General features: G+C 52.6%; 1 protein-coding gene across 2 annotated transcripts in view; it reads right to left on the bottom strand.

Annotated features, from left to right (window-relative positions):
* Positions 1–5,309: 5,309 nt before the first annotated feature.
* SEC14L5 (SEC14 like lipid binding 5) overlaps positions 5,310–18,377 on the bottom strand; it is a 45,215-nt gene continuing 32,147 nt past the window's right edge. Inside the window, exons 12-16 of one of the 2 annotated variants that reach the window (XM_040459082.1) lie at positions 14,486–14,620; positions 13,278–13,412; positions 12,689–12,916; positions 11,595–11,773; positions 5,310–9,050 (exon numbers count right to left, since the gene is read on the bottom strand). In XM_040459082.1, the coding sequence (XP_040315016.1) occupies positions 8,942–9,050; positions 11,595–11,773; positions 12,689–12,916; positions 13,278–13,412; positions 14,486–14,620 (786 nt within the window). In that variant the 3' untranslated portion in view covers positions 5,310–8,941. The remainder of the gene's footprint in view (positions 9,051–11,594; positions 11,774–12,688; positions 12,917–13,277; positions 13,413–14,485; positions 14,621–18,377) is intronic. The other variant, XM_040459083.1, reaches the window with a different exon arrangement.

Raw genomic sequence — 18,377 nt, forward strand, 5'->3', positions numbered from 1 at the left:
GGGCCTGCCTTCTCCAGCTCACCACCACCTTAGCGACCTGTGACCTGCCACCCCTGTGAGTATCTGAGTTTGTAACCTATGGCCCCAGAGGGTTTCCAGGAAGTGCCTGGCAGCCCCCCCGACCCCCTCCCCCCGGATATACATTACACTGTGTTTAGCAGATATTTTGGGGGTGGGGGATGTGCTCTCAGCAGATCCTCAAGTAGACTCATGCACATTAGAAACTGAATATGTCTCCCCAAGAATCCTGTATTGAAGCCCTAACATCTCCCCGCCCCCGCCACCCATGTGATGGTATTAGGAGGTGGCCTTTGGTTTAATTAGGTTTTGATGAGGTCGTGCGCATGGTCCCCTCGTGACGGGATTAGCGCCCTTACAAGGGAAAGAGAAGAGCACCCTCTCCACACACGCACACGAAGAGGAGGTTGTGTAAACACACAGAAAGCTGGCAGCTGTCTACAAGCCAAGAAGTGGGACCTCACCGAGAATTGAATTTGCCGGCACCCTGCTCTTGGACTTCCAGCCTCCAGAGCTGTGAGAAATAGATGTCTGTTGTGTTGAAGCCGCACAGTGTATGGTATTCGTTATAGCAACTTGAGCAGACTGAGACATGGTATAACTTAGTAGTTACTTCGTGCTGCATCACCAGTCCAAAACTTGGCAGCTTAAAACAACAACCAGTTATTGTTTCTTGTGGAAGAATAATTATTTTTCATGATTCTAGGGCCAGCTAGGGGATTCTGTTGATCAGTGGTTTCAGCTGGGCTCATTGGTTTGTCTGCAGTCAGCTAATGGGCCTACTGGGGGCTGGTCTGGGGTGGCCACAGCTGATGACATAGTGCCCCCCAGTGCCTCATCCTCCAGGAAGCTGGCTCAGCCTTGGGATCCAGGTGGGGACTGGGATCCTGGAAGAGGATCCTGCAAGGCGTTTTGAAGCTTCAGCTCGGAACTGGTGTGACCTCACTTTCACCACATTCTGTCAGTCCCCAGATTCAAGGTGAAAGGAGACAGAATCCACCCCTTAGAGGAGATACCAAGGGACATGAGTCCAGGAGGCTAATCGAGCCCATCCTGCAGTCCATCTACTGTACTGCTGGTTTAGTTTCACTTTAGAAAGGAAGAATTTGGTTCAGAGAAGTGAAGTATCACAGGCCAGTTCCCAGACTCCCAAGTTCCTGCAGGGATGTGTCTGTGGGTCTGTGTGTGTTTCTGTCTCTCCCCCAAAGATGGAGGGATGGACGAGTTGAGAGCCGCTGTGCCAGCCTGTGATACTCCTTCCAAGATGCTACATTTGGGTTCTATGGTGGGAGCCACAGACCAAGTTGTTGGTATTCTTGGGCATAGCTGAACCCACACCTAGTGAGCCATCACCCAAAGGCCATGGTACCCCTGACCAGGCTGCTGTAATTTCTCCCTCTTAGCTCAGCCCCTCTTCTGGGTTTGTGACCCAGGTTGGAAGGAAGGGAGGGGTGGCATTCACAGCATGTGCAGGAATTCGAGGGTAGCTGCTTATCCAGGGAAGCAGGCAAATTGAAGGAAGCTTCAAGTTTTAACTCCTCCTTCCAGAAATGTAAACAACCAACTTGACATGTTCCTCCATGGCCCGTGTGTTTCAACTCCACCTGGAAGTCTCATTGTGTGTTTTACCTTCTTTCAGTGCACAGCTGGCCCCTGGGCCACTTGGATGTTTGGCTCCCAGTGTTCGAGGGTAGGAAGTAGTGACAAGATGGAGGACTTCCCAGACACCTTTGCATCACAGTGGCATATTCCTAAGACCATTCCCAAGCGTGGATGCAGGTCAGAGGGTAGTCCCCAAGAATGTTCTAGGATTGCAGATCCTGTCCTAGACCCACTGAATCAAAATCTTGGGGGCAGAGGGTCTGGGAATCTATTGGGAGCACCTCCAGGGGTTCTGAGGCAACAGGCTGTAGAAACCCTAGTCCAGAAAGCTCTGGCCTCTTCAGAGGGCATCTCCATCTGTCCTTGGCTTTGCTGGCAGCTGAGTTGGGAAGGTACAGTACTGTGCATGGGCTTGGTGGATTTCAGGTCAGAGGGAGCTGAAGAGGGTCCGTCATGGTGAGCCAGAGGGGTCCCTGGCTCAGTGACTAGGATACATTCACCCTCCCTGTTTGTAGGGGTATCTATCATGCCTGCCCAACATCTAGGCCTGTCCTTTTAGTAAATGCCCTGTCTTGGGCTGGATCCCTCCCAGCAACAGAACCTGAGACAAAGATGTGAGGGGAAGTAGTCTATTTGGGAGGTGACCCCAAGAAGCCCTGATGGGGGACAGAGAAGTGAGGTGGGGAAGGAAAGGCAGTCAGTGCATTAATGAGCAGCCCCCCACTGTGGACAGCCAGGCTTGATTCCCAGAGACTCAGGGAGCATGCAGAGGGCATCTTGGAGTTGGGCTTCCTGTGGGGTGTTTGTCAGCCGACACTCATCTTGGGTCCGGGGCTCCTTCTGGGGGGTAACTCCCTGGCACTTCCAGCCTGCCCGACACAGGGGCTGAGTATGCTTCAACCAGAGGTAGCCATCAGAAACTTGCAGCTTCTTGCATCCAGATGCCTCCCAGTGGTAATGAGAATGCCCTGGGAAGGTGGGCAGGACACAGAGAGCCGCGGCTGTGAGCCTCCCTCTCATTGCCTGTAGGGTACTACCTCTCCCCCATTCTCTATCCTTGTGGTTTGGCAAGTACCATCCCCTCCCTTCAAGTCCCAGATGGCATCAGTGGGTCAGAGATAGACATCTATCCCAGTCTACTCATGACAGCCCACCCTGGAACTAATGCCAGAATTTGGGGAAAGACACTTCTGCTGGGATTGCCCACCTGCCATGGTGTGGGCCACATGGAGAAAGAGAGTGAAGCCAACACGGACAAGAACCGAATCGAGTCGAGAGAGAGGACATCATTTAAGCCCCTGGATCCAGCTATACCTGATGCCAGTATCATTTTGGGGCCAATTACATGGACCAGTAAGGCACTGTTGTGTTTTTTGTTTTTGTTTTTTGTTTTGTTTTGCTTGAGGCAATTTGTGTTAGATTTGGGGGTTCTCTGGCAACCCAAAGAGTCTGACACCCTTAATGTACTGTTCCAGGAAAGGCACATTTTGGACTCTGGCATTTGCAGAGCTTAGATGGGACATGGACCAGAGGCAGAAAAATGTTTGAGGTTCTGATGCCTTCCTCTGGCAGTGAGTCGGGACATGTGTTGACACAAATATACAAGAGCTCTAGTCATCTAGCCTTGGGATTGCTGGTTGGGGATTAACATGGACTAGTTATGGCAGTGCAAGGATCTCCTCCCCATATGCCTCCATGGTAGTGATGGAAGGCCCCTGGGCACAGAATGTGGACCAGATATCTTGGTGGTCTGACTTGGAACCCCCAGAGTCCTGTGTGCTGGGCAAGTTGCCATGGTGACATGTGGCTGCTGGGATGCTCTGTATAAAACTTTAGCATCGGGAAAGACTCCAGAAAAAGGTTCTAATCCTGGGTTCAGTGGGTAGGCTTTCAAGGGCTCTTAGGAGCCCTGAAATGGAAACCATTCAAGGGTGCCCACAGCTTTCATTGTATTTGCAAATGGGATTTGTGTCCCAGAAAACTTTGGGCTCCGGGGAATTCTTAAGTCAGAGGTTTCAAGTTATGCTTTTTGGTTACCCACGTTCCTCAGGAATGCCTTGGGGGTGAGCACTGAGTGGAGGAGGGGAAAATGGGCTGGGGAGAAGTTTAAAAGCCGCAGCCACCTCTGGTGTCCCTGAGAGTAACCTGGTGCTTTTCCTCCAGCTCTTTCCAGGCCCTGCCCAAACTCCCAACTCTGGTGCCCTGAGACCTGCCTCTATGGAGACCTCAGAAGTCTGCTTTGGACCTGGCCCCTGGCCTCAGAGGAAGAATGGGTCCCAGAGGCAGCTTCTGAGCCACAAGGAAGCCCTGGTGTGTTTTGCCCTCTCTGGGTGTCACCCAAACCCCAGGGGGCTTCCTGGGAGGCGATTCAGCCCAGGACAGACGTCAGCAGTGATTCAGGGCTCAGATCTGATCCCACTTGGCTTGCCCCAGGGACCTCTGTCTTTCTCAACACCCAATGCATCCAGGAGTCAGCTGGCTGGTCCTCTGAGAGCTCTCGCCCATGGAAAGAGAAATCATGGAAAAGCCAGAGAATGAATGCATTCACTGTACCAAAGCAGGCAAAGGCTGCTTCCTCTCCCTCAACTGGATGTGTTGGCAGGGCTGGGTAACTGAAGCCGGTGTAAACAGGTGGGCCCTGTTCAGTCACACAAAAGAGCCACACCTCCTCTGCTCTCCCAAATGAGTCTTTGGTCTCCTGCTCCAAAACAAGAGAGAGAGCCTTTTCAGAATCCCATGATGTATGTGGCAGCCAGCACCCCAGCTCTGTGTCTCAAGGAAGCTCACAGGAAAGACAGGTGGTGCCCTGGTCAGGGCCCCAAACCCATGCCCAACCTCAGGACCGTGGATGTCTTTGGAAATAACGCTAGTACTTGGGTCAAACCCCAGAGAACAGGGCAGAGTGGCCCAGAAAGATGGACAGCAGGGCCCTCAAATTCACCTGGACAGCTGGCAGGTAGAATCCAGCAACCCATCCTAGAGATTGCAAGTTGGCAGTGCTGAGTGGGCCCAGGGATCTGCATTTCATACCACTGATGAACTGCACATTTATCTGTTTATGCATCCTATGCATATGCATTTGTTTGGATAGTGTCCCCCCAGCATTAATGTCCATGCAGAACCTTAGAAGGTGACTTTCTTTGACAGTAGTCTTTGCGAGTATAATCAGTTAAGGATCTCAAGGTGAAATCATACTGGATTTAGAGTGAACCCTAAATCCAGTGACTGGTGTCCTTATAAGAAAGGAGACACAGGGAAGAAGCCATGTGAAGACAGAGGCAGGGATGGGAACAATACAGCCACAAGCCATTGGGTTCTGGGAGCCCCCAGAAGCTCAAAGAGACAGGAAGTATCCTCCCTTAGTGTCAGGAGGGAACACCTGTCAACATCTTGATCTCAGACTTCTGGCCTCCAGAGCTGTGAGGGAATTAATTTCTGCTGTTTTAAGCTACCAAGTTTGTGGCAATTTCTTACAGCAGCCTTAGAAAACTACTGTATATCTGTGCTTTATATATAAAAATGTGATATTATGTGTGCACCCTCCCCCACCGCCAAGAACCGACTTGCAACACTTTGAAGGTGATCATCGCCCGTGTTGAAAATGCTTTTGTGTCTTATAAACAACAGCGGAGTAATTCTTGAACAAGCCCAGGGAGACCTCTAGGGTTTCAGGAAGTAGACAACTGAGGTATACCCAAATCTAAAACATTTAATGCTTTTGGTTAGAGCAAATGATCAGGCGAACAAGGAACATCAGGTTTTACTGACTAAAATAGAGTGTGTAGAACAGAATTAAAAATATTCTCATCAAACAATTCGTTTTACAGGAGAAGCAATTCCAGAGTGCAGGGTAGGGGGGAGACATGTCTCAGAACCCCCTTCTTTGAGCCTGTAGAGAGAACGTTTCTCCAGCTAGTTGGGGGAAATAGCACTCCAAATGATGCTCTTCCATTTTAGTGGATTTGCCCAGAAAACGCAAGCAGTTTCTAAATGGGAAATGAAGGAAATAATATCCTGACACCCGCTTTCCTCCGGATGCACATGGTGCTGAGCCTTCTGTCCCGTGAAAAACAGTGACAGGCGGGCATCCTCAGGAGGGAGTCTGGAGTGTTTGGACGAGAAGCCTTAAATCATCAGGATAACCTCTGACACTTACCGTGTGCTTTCTGTGTGCTGGGCACTGGGTTGTGGACTCCACAGCTGGTATTTTTTGTTCCACTACAGCCCAGTGAATGAGGTAGGCATGCCCCCATTTTACAGATGAGGAAACTGAGGCACAGGGGAGTTAAGTCACCTGCTGGAGGTTACACAGCTACTGAAAAGAAGGCTGGGGCTTGAACCTCACCATGTCTAAATTTTAAGACCCAGGCTTCTAAACACAGTGCATGGGCAGGGTCCTATTGCTAGTGGGTTGTTTCTGTCCTGCTCACCACAGGTTAATGAACAAGATAAAGAAGCCAAGCCAAGGAGCTTCTAGCCCTGGGGTCTAGGGAAATACGGAAGTCAGGAATTCAGCAGCCCTTCCTTAGACTTTTAATTTCAAGCCTCCCAAAGGTAGGAGAAGCCTGTTGATTAATGATGCTCCAGCATGGACCCCAGAGACCTCCAGCAAGTGAGGGGCACTGCAGAAGATGCCACCATGGCCGTCTGCTGCTTCTTTGGCCCAGCTCGCCTTGTCCTGGGGTGACCTGTATCCCACTGCTGCTTCTGGAGGAAATGTCAATCACAGGACCCCTAGCCCCATGGCTGGTACATCCGTAGGAGCAAGCACTCGACTGGAACAGGGCCAGCCAGAGCCTTCTGTGGGATGAGATGGAAAGAGAATGTCTCTCTCAGCCTTAGAGATTGTGAGCCCTGTGGTTGTAGGCTCTGGCTTCTGGCAGCCACCTTTCCCACCAGGTGGAAGAGAGGACGAGGCCAGTGTGAGAAGAGATGCAGAGCCAGGCGGCCTGGGTGAGGTTGAGAGGATGAACGCGTGGGCCTGGGGACACTGGGCTCCTGGATCCAGCAATGCCTTCAGCAAGCACACCCTCAGCCATCCCAGTTACAGGACCCAGGGAAAATTCCCTTTGTTGCTTAAGAAGTTTGAGCTGCAGCTTTCCCAAGGGAGAAAGGAGAGGGTCTGAGTCCCATCCCTTTTGTCAAGGCTGGACTGCTCAGAGCAGATCCAGGTAACAGCTGTCAAGCCACCTGCAACCCCAAGTCAAGGAAAGCCTTCTCCATCCTTCCCTGGTGCCATTCCTAGACAATTCATGTGTGGGGAATGCCAGGGAAGCCTACCCAAAAATGCTTCTAGGGCACACCTGGCTTTTAGAGGCAAGCTGGAAATTCATCTCAAGACAGGTGAAGATATCACAGATGCTCAGTGATAAATGTCTGGTGACATGGGAGCTATGAGAATGTCTCCAATCTCCCCCTACCTCTCTCCCTCATGTGCACACACACCTGGATGCAGGATGCAGTTTTGGGTGTTGTTCCTATACCTGAGGAGCAAACAGAAGTGGATGAGCCTCCCTCCCTGCAGGGAGAAGGATGTCTCTAGAAAGTGACTCCTTCCCTCTGCTCCAGGTTTGGGGTTGAGGTTGGTATGCAAGGAAGTCCTTGCTCTTTGCCCTGTCACGCTGAGACTGCATGGAGGCGTGGACCCCATGGTTGTAAACCCACCCCTTAGGCAAGGCCCAGTGACTGCAGGTGTTGGCCAGAGATGACCCCCCCCCCCCGGCTATAAGCAAGGCTATGAGAGAAGAGTAACACTGAGTCATTCAGCCCCACATTGGCCCCCCCAGGAGCCCTATCAGTGAGGTCCCTCCTAGGCTGATGTGAGTGAGTGATGTGGACTAGGTTGATAGACGGGTGAGGACTGGGGTGGCCCCCATCCAGGAGACACAGTTGTCTTGCCTTTACATGGCAACAGTGGCCCCATTTTGCCAATAGTCCCAAATGCCTGAGGGAAACTAGACATCCTGATCTCTGTGTGAAATGCTCTAATTTTTCAATCTCTCTATAGGCAAAAACAAAAGCCAGATCAGACTGCAGTCGGCCAGTTGGTAACCTGTGACTTGTTACCTTTTTGGGAGCCCAGGAAAGGAAAGGAGAAGTGTCCCCAAGCCCCAAGCATACCCAAAACTCTCCCATGCAGAACTCAGGGAACGTCTATCAGTAGCAGGTTCCAGGGGTCGGGTTTGCCATAGGGCAGACACAATAAAGTCACAGCCTCCTCCTCCCCGTAAGGGGAGTTCTGATGCCATGTTGAGGTCCTGGATCCAGCCTTAACTGAAGCAAGAGATCCTGGACTGGCCAATTACATGTGCTCATGACTGGTTACCCTTTTGTGTGGGTCTCTGTGACTCACAACCAAAAAACTCATAATTAAACTGCTCCGAAGAAAGAAAAGAACCTCCAGAGGAGTTTAAACACAGCTAGAGCCACTTCATCACTGCCTGGGCGTCTCCACCCTCCTCAAGTCAATGGTGGTCAGGTTTCCTTCCTAGCCAAGCTCTGGGAAAATGGATTTCAGATCCAGGGTGGGCTGCTCCCCACAGACAGTGGAGCCTGTAACTCATATAACTGTTCACCATGCATGTCTGGGACACAGGGCATCGCTAGGGAATCAGATGTGAACGCCAATCATTTCTGCCTACCCAGCATTCTTTCCCTCTTCTTCCTGTCGGGTACCCCAGTATTCCTAGAGGCAACCTCCTTATGATTTTCAAACCAGGTGGTTGGCTTCGGGAACAGGCATGTGGTCCAGGTAGGCCAATCACTGAAACCCCATCCCTGTATGGTGATTGGTCCAGATCGTAGACAGAAACCTACTGGCCAGTCTGTGTTCTTTGTTCCCCTGGCAACTGTGATTGGTTCAAGGACTAGTGTGGGACCCAGACGGACTGATTAGACTCAGTTCTGGGAGGTTGGATCGAACTTTGGGGGAGAGAGGTTCTCTTCCACAGCTGAGCTGGGAGGAGAGAGGGAGCCTAATGGTGATGGGGCCCTCTGCGTGGGGAAGGCACCTGAGAAGGAGGCTGCCCCAGGGAAAGAGCCAGAGGTGGAGAGGGGGTGCTGAGCCTGATGACATCCCTGAGCTCCCAGACCAGGCAGGCCCAAAGGTGGCCCAACCATTCCTTGGCTTTTCCTCACATGAAGCCCAAAGGAGATGGTTCTGTCTTGCATCCTGAAGAGTGAATGAGCTGGATCATTGCCATCGGCTCCAGATGCCCCCACTTAGTGTCCAGACCCAGGGCTGAAGCCCACGTGGTCCCAGACCTCACGGACACTTGAAACGTGGGAGGTGAGCGGGCTGCCCCACAGGGCTCAGTCCCAGCTATCTGGAGACCAAGGGGCTGCTGTGGGATTGGCCAGAAGAGGAGGAAGTGGTGGCACTGAGCTGGGAGAAGCCGCTGGTGCAGGATTCCAGGCTGGACATGGAGCCCCTGGGGAGGAAGGGCATTGTGTGCACATTACCTTCGGGGGTGACATGGCCCTGGGGCCCACGCACAGCAGTGGAAAAGCTGGTGATGCTGCAAATGAGGCCCCAGGGTTCTTTCTACCAGGCTGGTAACCACCCCAGGCGCACAGGGCAAGTGTAGAGCAAAACGCAAGCGGAGTTATGGTGAGAAACGAGGCTCCACCCGTTTTCCAGCCCCACCCCCAACCAACCCCCACACACAGAGCCCAGCCTGCTACACACCATTCAGGGGCTTCCCTGACCTGGGGATCTAGCATAGCCTGGGCAGTTTCTGACCCTATCTCTAGCCTCACCTCACCCCGCCCCACCCCTGCAGCCTCCTTTCAGCATCTCTGACACTTGCCTCCCCTGTCTGGGAACCTGTGAAGGTCTCCACCTGCTGCCAGAAGCACTTTCTCTGCCCCCCCTGCTTCCTCTAGTTAACTTCTACTCCAGACTTCAGAGCAGCGCTCTCCAGGAGAACCTTGTGCGATGACAGTTGTGTCCTACAGCTGTGCTGTCCACTGCAGCAGCCATCAGCCTCATGGGGCTACTGGGCACTCAGAATGTGGCTCGTGCAGCTAAGGAACTGTTTTTTTATTTTTGTTGAACTGTAATAGCTACGTTTAAATTGCTACCTGTGGCTGGTAGTTACCTGGTTGGCCAGTGAAGCCTTACGATCTGGCTATTCCAAGTGTGGTGTGGGGACCAGCACCACCAGCCCCTCCTGGAGCCTGTTAGAGCTGCAGACTCTCTGCGCCCCAGAGCTGCAGAATCTGCATTGTGACAACCCCCCCCCCCCCCCAGAAGATGTATGTGCATGCCACCTAGGTCTCAACTCCAGTGTCTCTTCCCAGGTACCTCCCCCACATCCCATGCCCACCCTGTGCCAGGCCCCTTGTCCAGGCTCTGTGCCAGGCCTGTGCCAGGCTCTGACAACACCCTGTGTTGAGGCTTCTGACACCTCCTAGCTATCTGACCTTGGGCAAGGACCCCAGGCTGGAATGCCTTCATGGCATCCACTGCTGCTCCTGTTATGCACAGGTGTGATCATGTGGTCTCCTGCTCCACAATGGCAGGCCCTATCTGTCTGGTCCCTTGGGGCCCAGCCCAATGCCTGCCTACTGAGGACACCCAGGAAATAGCCCTTGAACTGGTTTTCTTGAGAGGCTGTTGAAGGGCAGGGCAGCAAGGCTACCCCATGCTGACCAGACAGGCTGGCAAGCAGCATCTGCTCTGCCCCCCTCTAGGCCTCCACCTGCCCTCCTGGAGGCCAGCAGCCCCCAATGCTTGTGTCTGCATGTCTCTCCCCTGCACTGGTGCCCAGCAGCCAAAGCAGGCCACTTCCCAAAGAGGAAATCACCAGCCCTCCCAGGCTGTGGGGCTCTCTTGGAGTAAAGACAATGGCCCAGTATTTCTCACAGGGGGCTGTATGTGCCCCTACAATACTTGGAGCTCCACCCAGGATATGGATACAGATGTGACACCCTCCTGGAGCCTCAATTTGACTCCATGGTAAAGAATATAAAGCATTATTTTTAGAAGGACACAAGCATAGATAGGTCATGAAGCAGGATGCAAAATCACATTCGTTTTTAAAAGATAAAATGTAAGGCCTTGAAGAAACTCTCCATGTCCTCACCCTGTTTCATTTTTGCTATCAAGGGCTTACTGTATGCCTCGGTGAACGGCAGGCTTCCCCCAGCTATTTCATCTTCATGACAACCCCATGACCTAGGATTTCAGTAGTCCCCATGTAACAGATGGGAAGCCTGAGGCTCAGACAGCTTAAGTGAGTTGCCTGAGGTCACAGAGCAATCAGGAAGTGTTGGAGGCCTTAACCACTACACTTCCTGCCTCTCTGAAAGCAACACTTGGAGAGAGGTGTCTGTGCGACACTATTCTAGAATGTTCTAGAACATTCCAAATCCTTTTTTTATGGGTTTCTAGGAATACAGGGAGGTCCAAATAGGAGGGCCTTGGGCTCCCCTTCCCCCACCAATCAATCTGGTATGTTTGGCTTCTGTCCAGGATTTCATTTAAAAGGGAGATCCATGGGGCGCCTGGGTGGCTCAGTCGGTTGAGCATCCGACTTTGGCTCAGGTCATGATCTCATAGTCCATGAGTTTGAGCCCCACGTCAGGCTCTGTGCTGACAGCTCAGAGCCTGGAGCCTGCTTCGGATTCTGTGTCTCCCTTTCTCTGCCCCTCCCCTGCTCGTGCTTGGTCTCTTTCTGTCTCAAAAATAAATAAAAACATTAAAAAAAATTTTTTTAAAGGGAGATCCTGCAGCTGAGGCAGAGTTTGGACACAGTGTTCAATCTGGTTGCTCACACACGTGCTGAACCACTGGAGAATTTTAACAATACCAATTCTGGGGACCTGCCCCTGGATAAGCTCAAAGACAAGTGAGGGAGGTGAATCTAGTGCCCCCAGCCCAGAAGGAAGGGGCCTCAGGAGTGCTGTGGGCCTCGCCTAGAGGGGAGTCAGGACCCTTCCTGCCCAGGCTCTCCCTCCCCAGCCCCTCCTACCTGAAGTCCTCAGATGCCAGCACCTCGTAGTAGTAGAGGAGTTTGCACTTGGGGCCAGGGCTGTGCAGGGCCGTCAGGACATCCTCCACACCCAGGATGCTGCAGGCCACATTGCCAGGGGGGCTGTGCATTTGCCACTGGAGCAAGTAGGTGCCAGGCCACCGGGTCACATGGGAGCCCTGAAACACAGCAGCCGGGCCTGAGGCTCTGATCCTCCTGGGGACAGGAGCCCCTTACTAAACGGATCCACCAGCCAGTCTTCCTCTCAGGGCCTCCCGAAGTCATCCTTGGCCCCTCTGCTGTTACCCCCATATCCCTGGGGGCTGAGAGCCTCCCTCTAAATCTGGTGGGAGTGGAGGCCTGGAGAGGAGGGCTGTAGTTGCAGGGCAACAGGTGCGGTTTAATTAAATGCCTGGACTTTGTTGGGCTTTTGTTCTGCTGAGCGTGATTTGCAGATGAGGTCCAGGCAGGGATTCAGGCAGGGAGCTGGCAGGTTGGTTAGAGCTAGTTGAGGGCCTGGACGCTGAGAATGAGGGCTAGGGGTGTTGGTGTGTGAGGTGCAAGACAGTGTGCTGCTCAGGGAACCTTCAGAGAGATCTGCAGTGCTCATCAGAGCTTGTGTGTGCGGTACGGGTGAGAGAGCGAGCGAGGCCAGCGATGTGACACTTACAAGCACTGGGGAGTGGAGAATGCAGGGGGCCTTGTGTTCATGTTCCACAACGCATCTGAGTTCCATTCCCAGGCTTAGTATGTCTCTGCTGCATAGCTTCTGAAGCTCACACATCAGAAATCACTGGGAGAGGGTGAGGGATGCAGGGTCCAGGCCTCACACCCAGAGGGTCTGAGTCACCCCTCCCTGGCATGGGCCCTGGCAATCTGCATCTCTGACAAGAGTCCCAGGGATTCTGAGGCTGGGGTCCTGGGAGGTCCCCAGAGTCCTGGATCTGTCTGATTCTGTCTTTCTCCCACCCATCCCACAGGGGCTCCAAGGCCAAAGTCCATATGCAGTTCATCTACTTGGGTGCTCCCAGAACCCTGGCACACAGTGGACACTCAATCCTGAGTGACGAATGAATGAACAAAGGAATTCGAACCTGGATGCTCTCCCCTTCCCGGCAGACAAGGGGGGCTTCCACACGGCTGTAATCCACACCTAGGACCCAGCCCTTGTCCGTCAGCTGCCCGCCGGCCCTGGCCCCAGGCTCCTGGGGTCCAGGCTTGGGCACCTGCTTGCTGTGGTACAGGCTGAACACCACGTCCCCCCTCAGGATGTCAAAGTCCCAGGTGATGACTGACTCGCCCTCCAGAATCTCCACGGCAACCTGCATGGGGAGGGCACGGTCTGAGGGTCCGACCTGGGATCCCACCAGGAGTGGGGAGCCGGGATCGGGAGGTCAGCTGCAGTAGGTGCTGTGGGTGCCCACCTGGGTCTTCGTCTGCCCATCTGCCATGCTCTGCACAGCCCAGTGCTCCCCTGGGATCAGGGGACTTGGCTGCACCGCCCCTTTGCTTGTATCCTTCCCCGTAGCCATCCTGTCCCACCTCTCCTTACAGGTTTCTCCTCAGAGCTCACCCTCAACAAATCGCTAGCACAAGAACTCTTGTCTCAGGGTCTGCTTCGGGGGACCCTGACCTAAGACCCCACCCCAACCCGGTGGGCCCTCCCGGGCCAGGTCCCAGCACCTCATGGGGGGCCCCTCGGAGAACGCTGGCCGACTGGTAAGTCTCTCTCCACTGCCGCAGCTGGTCTGTGTGCTCTTGCTCCTCTTCTGTCAGATAGAGGGACTTGGGGACCAGCCCTCCTTCGGGGACATTACACTGGGGGACAAAGACGAAAGTAGCAGGTCAGGACCCAGCCGGCCTGGCTGACCCACAGAAGGGTACTTTGTGACCCCTGAAACTGCACTGACAACAGCAACCCCAAAGTGAGAACGGTACAGGGGCTCTCCCATGACCTCATCTCCAAAACCACAATGCAGTAGGAACTCTTACTATTTCCATTTCACAGAGGAGGAAAATGGAAGCCCAGAGAGGTCAAGCCACTTGCCTGAGATCACACAGCAGAAAGTGTCTGAGCCTGGGCACAAACCCATGTTTATCAGGGCCCCCAGGCTCAAGTCTCTTATTACCATGCAGGTTCTTACAGGCCCATTTGTTAAACATAAATCACATGTATGTACCTCAACAAGTGGAGAGATTCAAATTGGCAGAATTCCTAGGAAATGCCTTTTTTTACTCAGAAATCATGTATGCTTGGAGTTTGGTATTCTATTAGACAAGGAAGAGGGGCCTGCCCTCATCCCATGGCCAGAGGAGATAAGACAGTTGTGACCCAGGGTCACCCCTGCCTGTGTCATCTCAGCCCCAAGGGGAGGCAGTAAAAGGGGTCTGTGGCTGCCTCTCCTTGAAGTAGTTGGCCCATCTAACCATTCCGTGAGGATGTGGGTTGGGAATAAATCCCTTTGGATACACAGGCTCCGGGGTTCAGGCCACTGGGATGTTTGAGTCACCTCTCTCAGCAGCAGAGGGCGCAAAGTCAGCAGGTAAACTCTGACTGCTGCCTAGCGACGAAGTGCATAGGGAATACCGGGGTAAACTTTTGACTGGCCTGGTCTCTCGTCTTCTATAAACTTCCATCTGGATCACTATGTTTGAAAAACCAAGCTAAGGCCCCTCCTTCGGACAGGACTCACTTCTCTTTGGGGAAGTGTCTAAAACAAGCCTTGCCCCCCAAAAGAGAAAGCATGGCTTCTCCAGGTACCAGCACCCACACACATGACAGAGTGCCCCACTCCAGCCTTCGTGGCCCTCTGCAGCCCTGCCCCAGCAATCCCTGGCTCCCCCACCCCCACCCCCAGGCCACAGCCCAGGGCCTGCAGCCACATACTCACCACACACTCTCCCCCAAGGAAGTCGGGGATCACTTCTTTATCTAGGTAGTCCACGAGGCCTCCGGGGCCCTGGTAATTGCTGCCACTGTAGATGAGGAACTTCTGCCTGGTGTTTTCATTGATGAAGGGGCTGATCTGAAGTGGGGGAGATGAGACAAGATGGAAAGGTATTTTTGTTTTTTTGTTTGTTATTGAGATGTAATTCACGTGGCAAGGAACTAACCATTTTCTTTTCCTTTCTTTTCTTTTCTTTTTTCTTTTCTTTTCAAGTTTTATTTAACTAATCCCTACACCCAGCGTGGATGGGGCTCGAACTCACAACCCCGAGATCAAACGTCGCATGCTCTTCCAACCAAGAATTAACCCTTTTAAAGTGAACAATTCAGTGGCTTTATTTCACTCACTATGTTGTAGAACTACCACTTTCCTGTAATTCCAAGACTCTTCTTCACCCCAAAAGGAAACCCCATTCCTTTTACACATTAATACACATTAGCAGTCACGCCCCAGGCCCCTCCCCCCAGCTCCTGGAACCACCAGTCAGCTTTCTGTCTCTATGGATTTGCTTGTCCGGACATTTCATAGAAATGGAATCCTCCAATATGTGGCCTTTTGTGCCTGGCATCTCTCCCTCAGCATGATGTTTTTTCTAGGTTCATCCACCTTGTAGCACAGATCATTACTCCATCCCTTTTTATGGCTGAATAATATTCTACTCTTTGGATGATCCTATTTTGTTTGCCCCAGATGGAAAATACTTTAACACCGAACTCAAAACTGCATGTCAATCCTTTTTTTTTTTTCTCATGGCAACCCCTACCCCCCCACCCACGATGCTGGTGTGGTGTCTGACTCAACACACAGTTGGGGAAGGAAGGAAGGACTTAGCATTGGCAAGGTACAAGCCAATTGAGCAAGGAATGCTACAGGAACTGGGAATCCCACCTGTGTGGTCACTCTCCTTCAGCCTCCACCCGGGGAAGCAGTCACCTGCCGTCCTCGGCAACCTGGCTCCGTGCCACTGGCTTCCATCTGGTGTGGCCACTGGGCAGAGGAGGGGGTACAGCAGCAGGAGGTGGGAACAAAGAGAGAGGCCAGGGTACTTCTTCCCCCACTCCCTGCTGCCTCACTGCCCCTGGGCCCCGCCACCCCCTGCCACATTCTGGCTCTCCTGAGGCTTGGTAACAATGCCATCCCCTCCCGTGGCACCACCAACCCCCACCCCCACCCCCGGGTGTCAGGGATCACTGCAGGGTCTAGTCCCTGGGGCCTCTCCATCCTGCCCATACCTCTGCAAGGAGTTCTTTTATGTTATGTCCCCATTAAGCCATTGGGGTGAATCCCACTTCTGGCCAGCACCCTGAATGACTGGCTCCCACCCCTACCCAATACACATCTTCTTAGAAGTCTCCCAACAGCAAGAATTTAATTTTCACAAAGTTCAGGATATTTCAAGATAAAAAGCTTCAGTGGCAGGTCCTGCTCTCCAGCCCAGCCCCAGCAAGGCCCTGACGTGGCCACAGTGGCCAAAGAACGTTCTGTCCCAGAGTCTGCTCACATCGTCTCCTGCTGACAACCCTCCATGGCTCCCTACTGCCCCAGGATGAAGTCCCACCTTTGCCACAGCCTGGATTCAGCAGGCACTGGTCCCTGAGCACTTTCCCAGCTTCTGCCAGGGCCACCGGCCTTTTTGCTCCTTTTTGTTCCAGCCACCCTGCACTGGTTTTTCAGTTTCTCAGAAGCATCACGTACAGTCCTGCCTCCAGGCCTTTGTGCTTACTGTGTGGGTTGCCTGACCCACCTGTCCTCCCCACCCTTCCCTGAAGGACTCCTGCTCCTTCCTTCGGTCTCAGCCACTTGTTACCTCCTCACAGGGACCTTCCTCAGTTTCCCAGTCTAAATGGCCCACCTGCATTACCCCCTGCCTGATTCAGCCTCTCCACGAACCCTGTAGGCCTCATGCCCTAGTCATATGGAACCATGAAGCATTTCCTTGTGTGACATTATCTGCTTTGTCTCTCCCCACCCTGTCACAGTTGGGGAGAGATACAGTGGCTGGCTTGTTTACTCCAAATCCCCAGGGCCTGGAAAGGTGTCTGGCACACAGTAGGTGCTTAGTGAAACACTGAATCCACTTAACTCTCAACTCTCTATACTGATTGAACCTCAACTTATAGCAGCTCTTTCCAGGCTTTCTTGGGCACTGAATCCTCGGGGCACCGGGTATGTTCAGGGTCTGCAGGACTAGGGGTGGGGGGCTGACACTGTGCACTGGCCTGTGGACCAGTAGCAAAGCCCCCAGGCAGTGGTTTTCAACTGTCAGTGACAACCTGATAGTGGTTGTGAGATCAATTTAGCACGTGTGGCTAGGCAATTTTTTTAAATCTGAGAAAAAAAAAAATTTAATAGAGAGTACGTGCAAGCAGCAGAAAGGGGTGGTGGGGGGGAGAGAGAGAATCTTAAGCAAGCACAACATTCATTGCAAAGCCTGATGTAGGGCTTGATCCCACAACCCTGGGATCATGACCTGAGCCAAAATCAAGAGTTGGACACTCAACCAATCGAGCCAACCAAGCACCTCCATGATTAGCTTATTTTTAATGGAACGGAATAAAAGAGCAAAAAAGAGAGGAGCCTGGGTGGCTCAGTGGGTTAAGCATCAGACTTCAGCTCAGGTCATGATCTCACAGTCCATGAGTTCGAGCCCCGCGTCGGGTTCTGTGCTGACAGCTCAGAGCCTGGAGCCTGCTTCGGATTCTGTGTCTCCCTCTCTCTCTGCCCCTCCCCACCTCATGCTCTGTCTGTCTCTCTCTCAAAAATAAAACATTAAAAAAGAGAGAGAGAGAAAAGAGGATATTGCACATAGTTAATGTAACCTCGCTTGCGGATCTGTTTCAGGTGTGTGTGTGTTTGCGTTGGGTTGTAACATAACATGTATTTCTTACTGTGGATCTTAGGCAAAAAGGTTTCAAATCCCTGCAGCACAGGATCCCAACACTCCTCAGAGTCAGCTCACAGGAGCCCCAGGAATGCTATACAATTCTGAGTGTGACCCAGCGTCCACAAAGCAGGACAAGAGATACATAAATCATGGTCTGTCCATATGGTGGAATAGTATTCGGCCATAAAAAGGAATGAAGTACTGATAGGCTACACCACGATGAACCTGAAATCATTATGTTCAGTGAGAGAAATCAGATGCAAAATGCCTCGTATGATTCCACTTCCGTGAAATATTTATAACAGGCCAATCCATAGAGACAGGAAGCAGACTGATGGCTGCCAGGAGCTCGGAAGCCAGGAGAGGAAGGAATGCTGATGGTACAGGGTTTCCCTTGGGGGTGCTGAGAATGTTCTGGAACTAGAAGGTGGGATGGTTGCACAGCTCTGGGAATATACTAAAAACCACTGAATTCTATACTTGGAAAGAGTGAACCTGATGAGTTACATCTCAGCAAAGCTATTATTTAGAAGATATGTCACCAGGAGCGCCTGGGTGGCTCAGTCGGTGGGGCGACTGACTTCGGCTTGGGTCATGATCTCACGGTTCATGGGTTCGAGCCCCGCGTCGGGCTCTGTGCTGACAGCACAGAGCCTGGAGCCTGCTTTGGATTCTGTCTCCCTCTCTCTTTGCCCCTCCCTGCCTTGTGCTCTGTCTCTCTCTGTCTCTGAGAAATAAATAAATGTTGAAGAAAAGAAGAAGAAGGAAGAAGAAGGAGGAGGAGGGAGGAGGAGAGAGGAGGAGGAGAGAGGAGGAGGGATGAGAGGAGGAGGAAGAAGAAGGAGGAAGAAAAGGAGGAAGAAGGAGGGAGAAGGAAGGAGGAGAGGAGGAGGAGGAAGGAGGAGGAGGGAAGAGGGGGGAAGAGGGGGGAGGAGGGGGGAGGAAGGAGGA

The sequence above is a fragment of the Herpailurus yagouaroundi genome, unplaced genomic scaffold (genome assembly GCF_014898765.1).
Source record: "Herpailurus yagouaroundi ecotype Mexico unplaced genomic scaffold, PumYag 222, whole genome shotgun sequence".
NCBI lineage: Eukaryota > Metazoa > Chordata > Mammalia > Carnivora > Felidae > Herpailurus > Herpailurus yagouaroundi.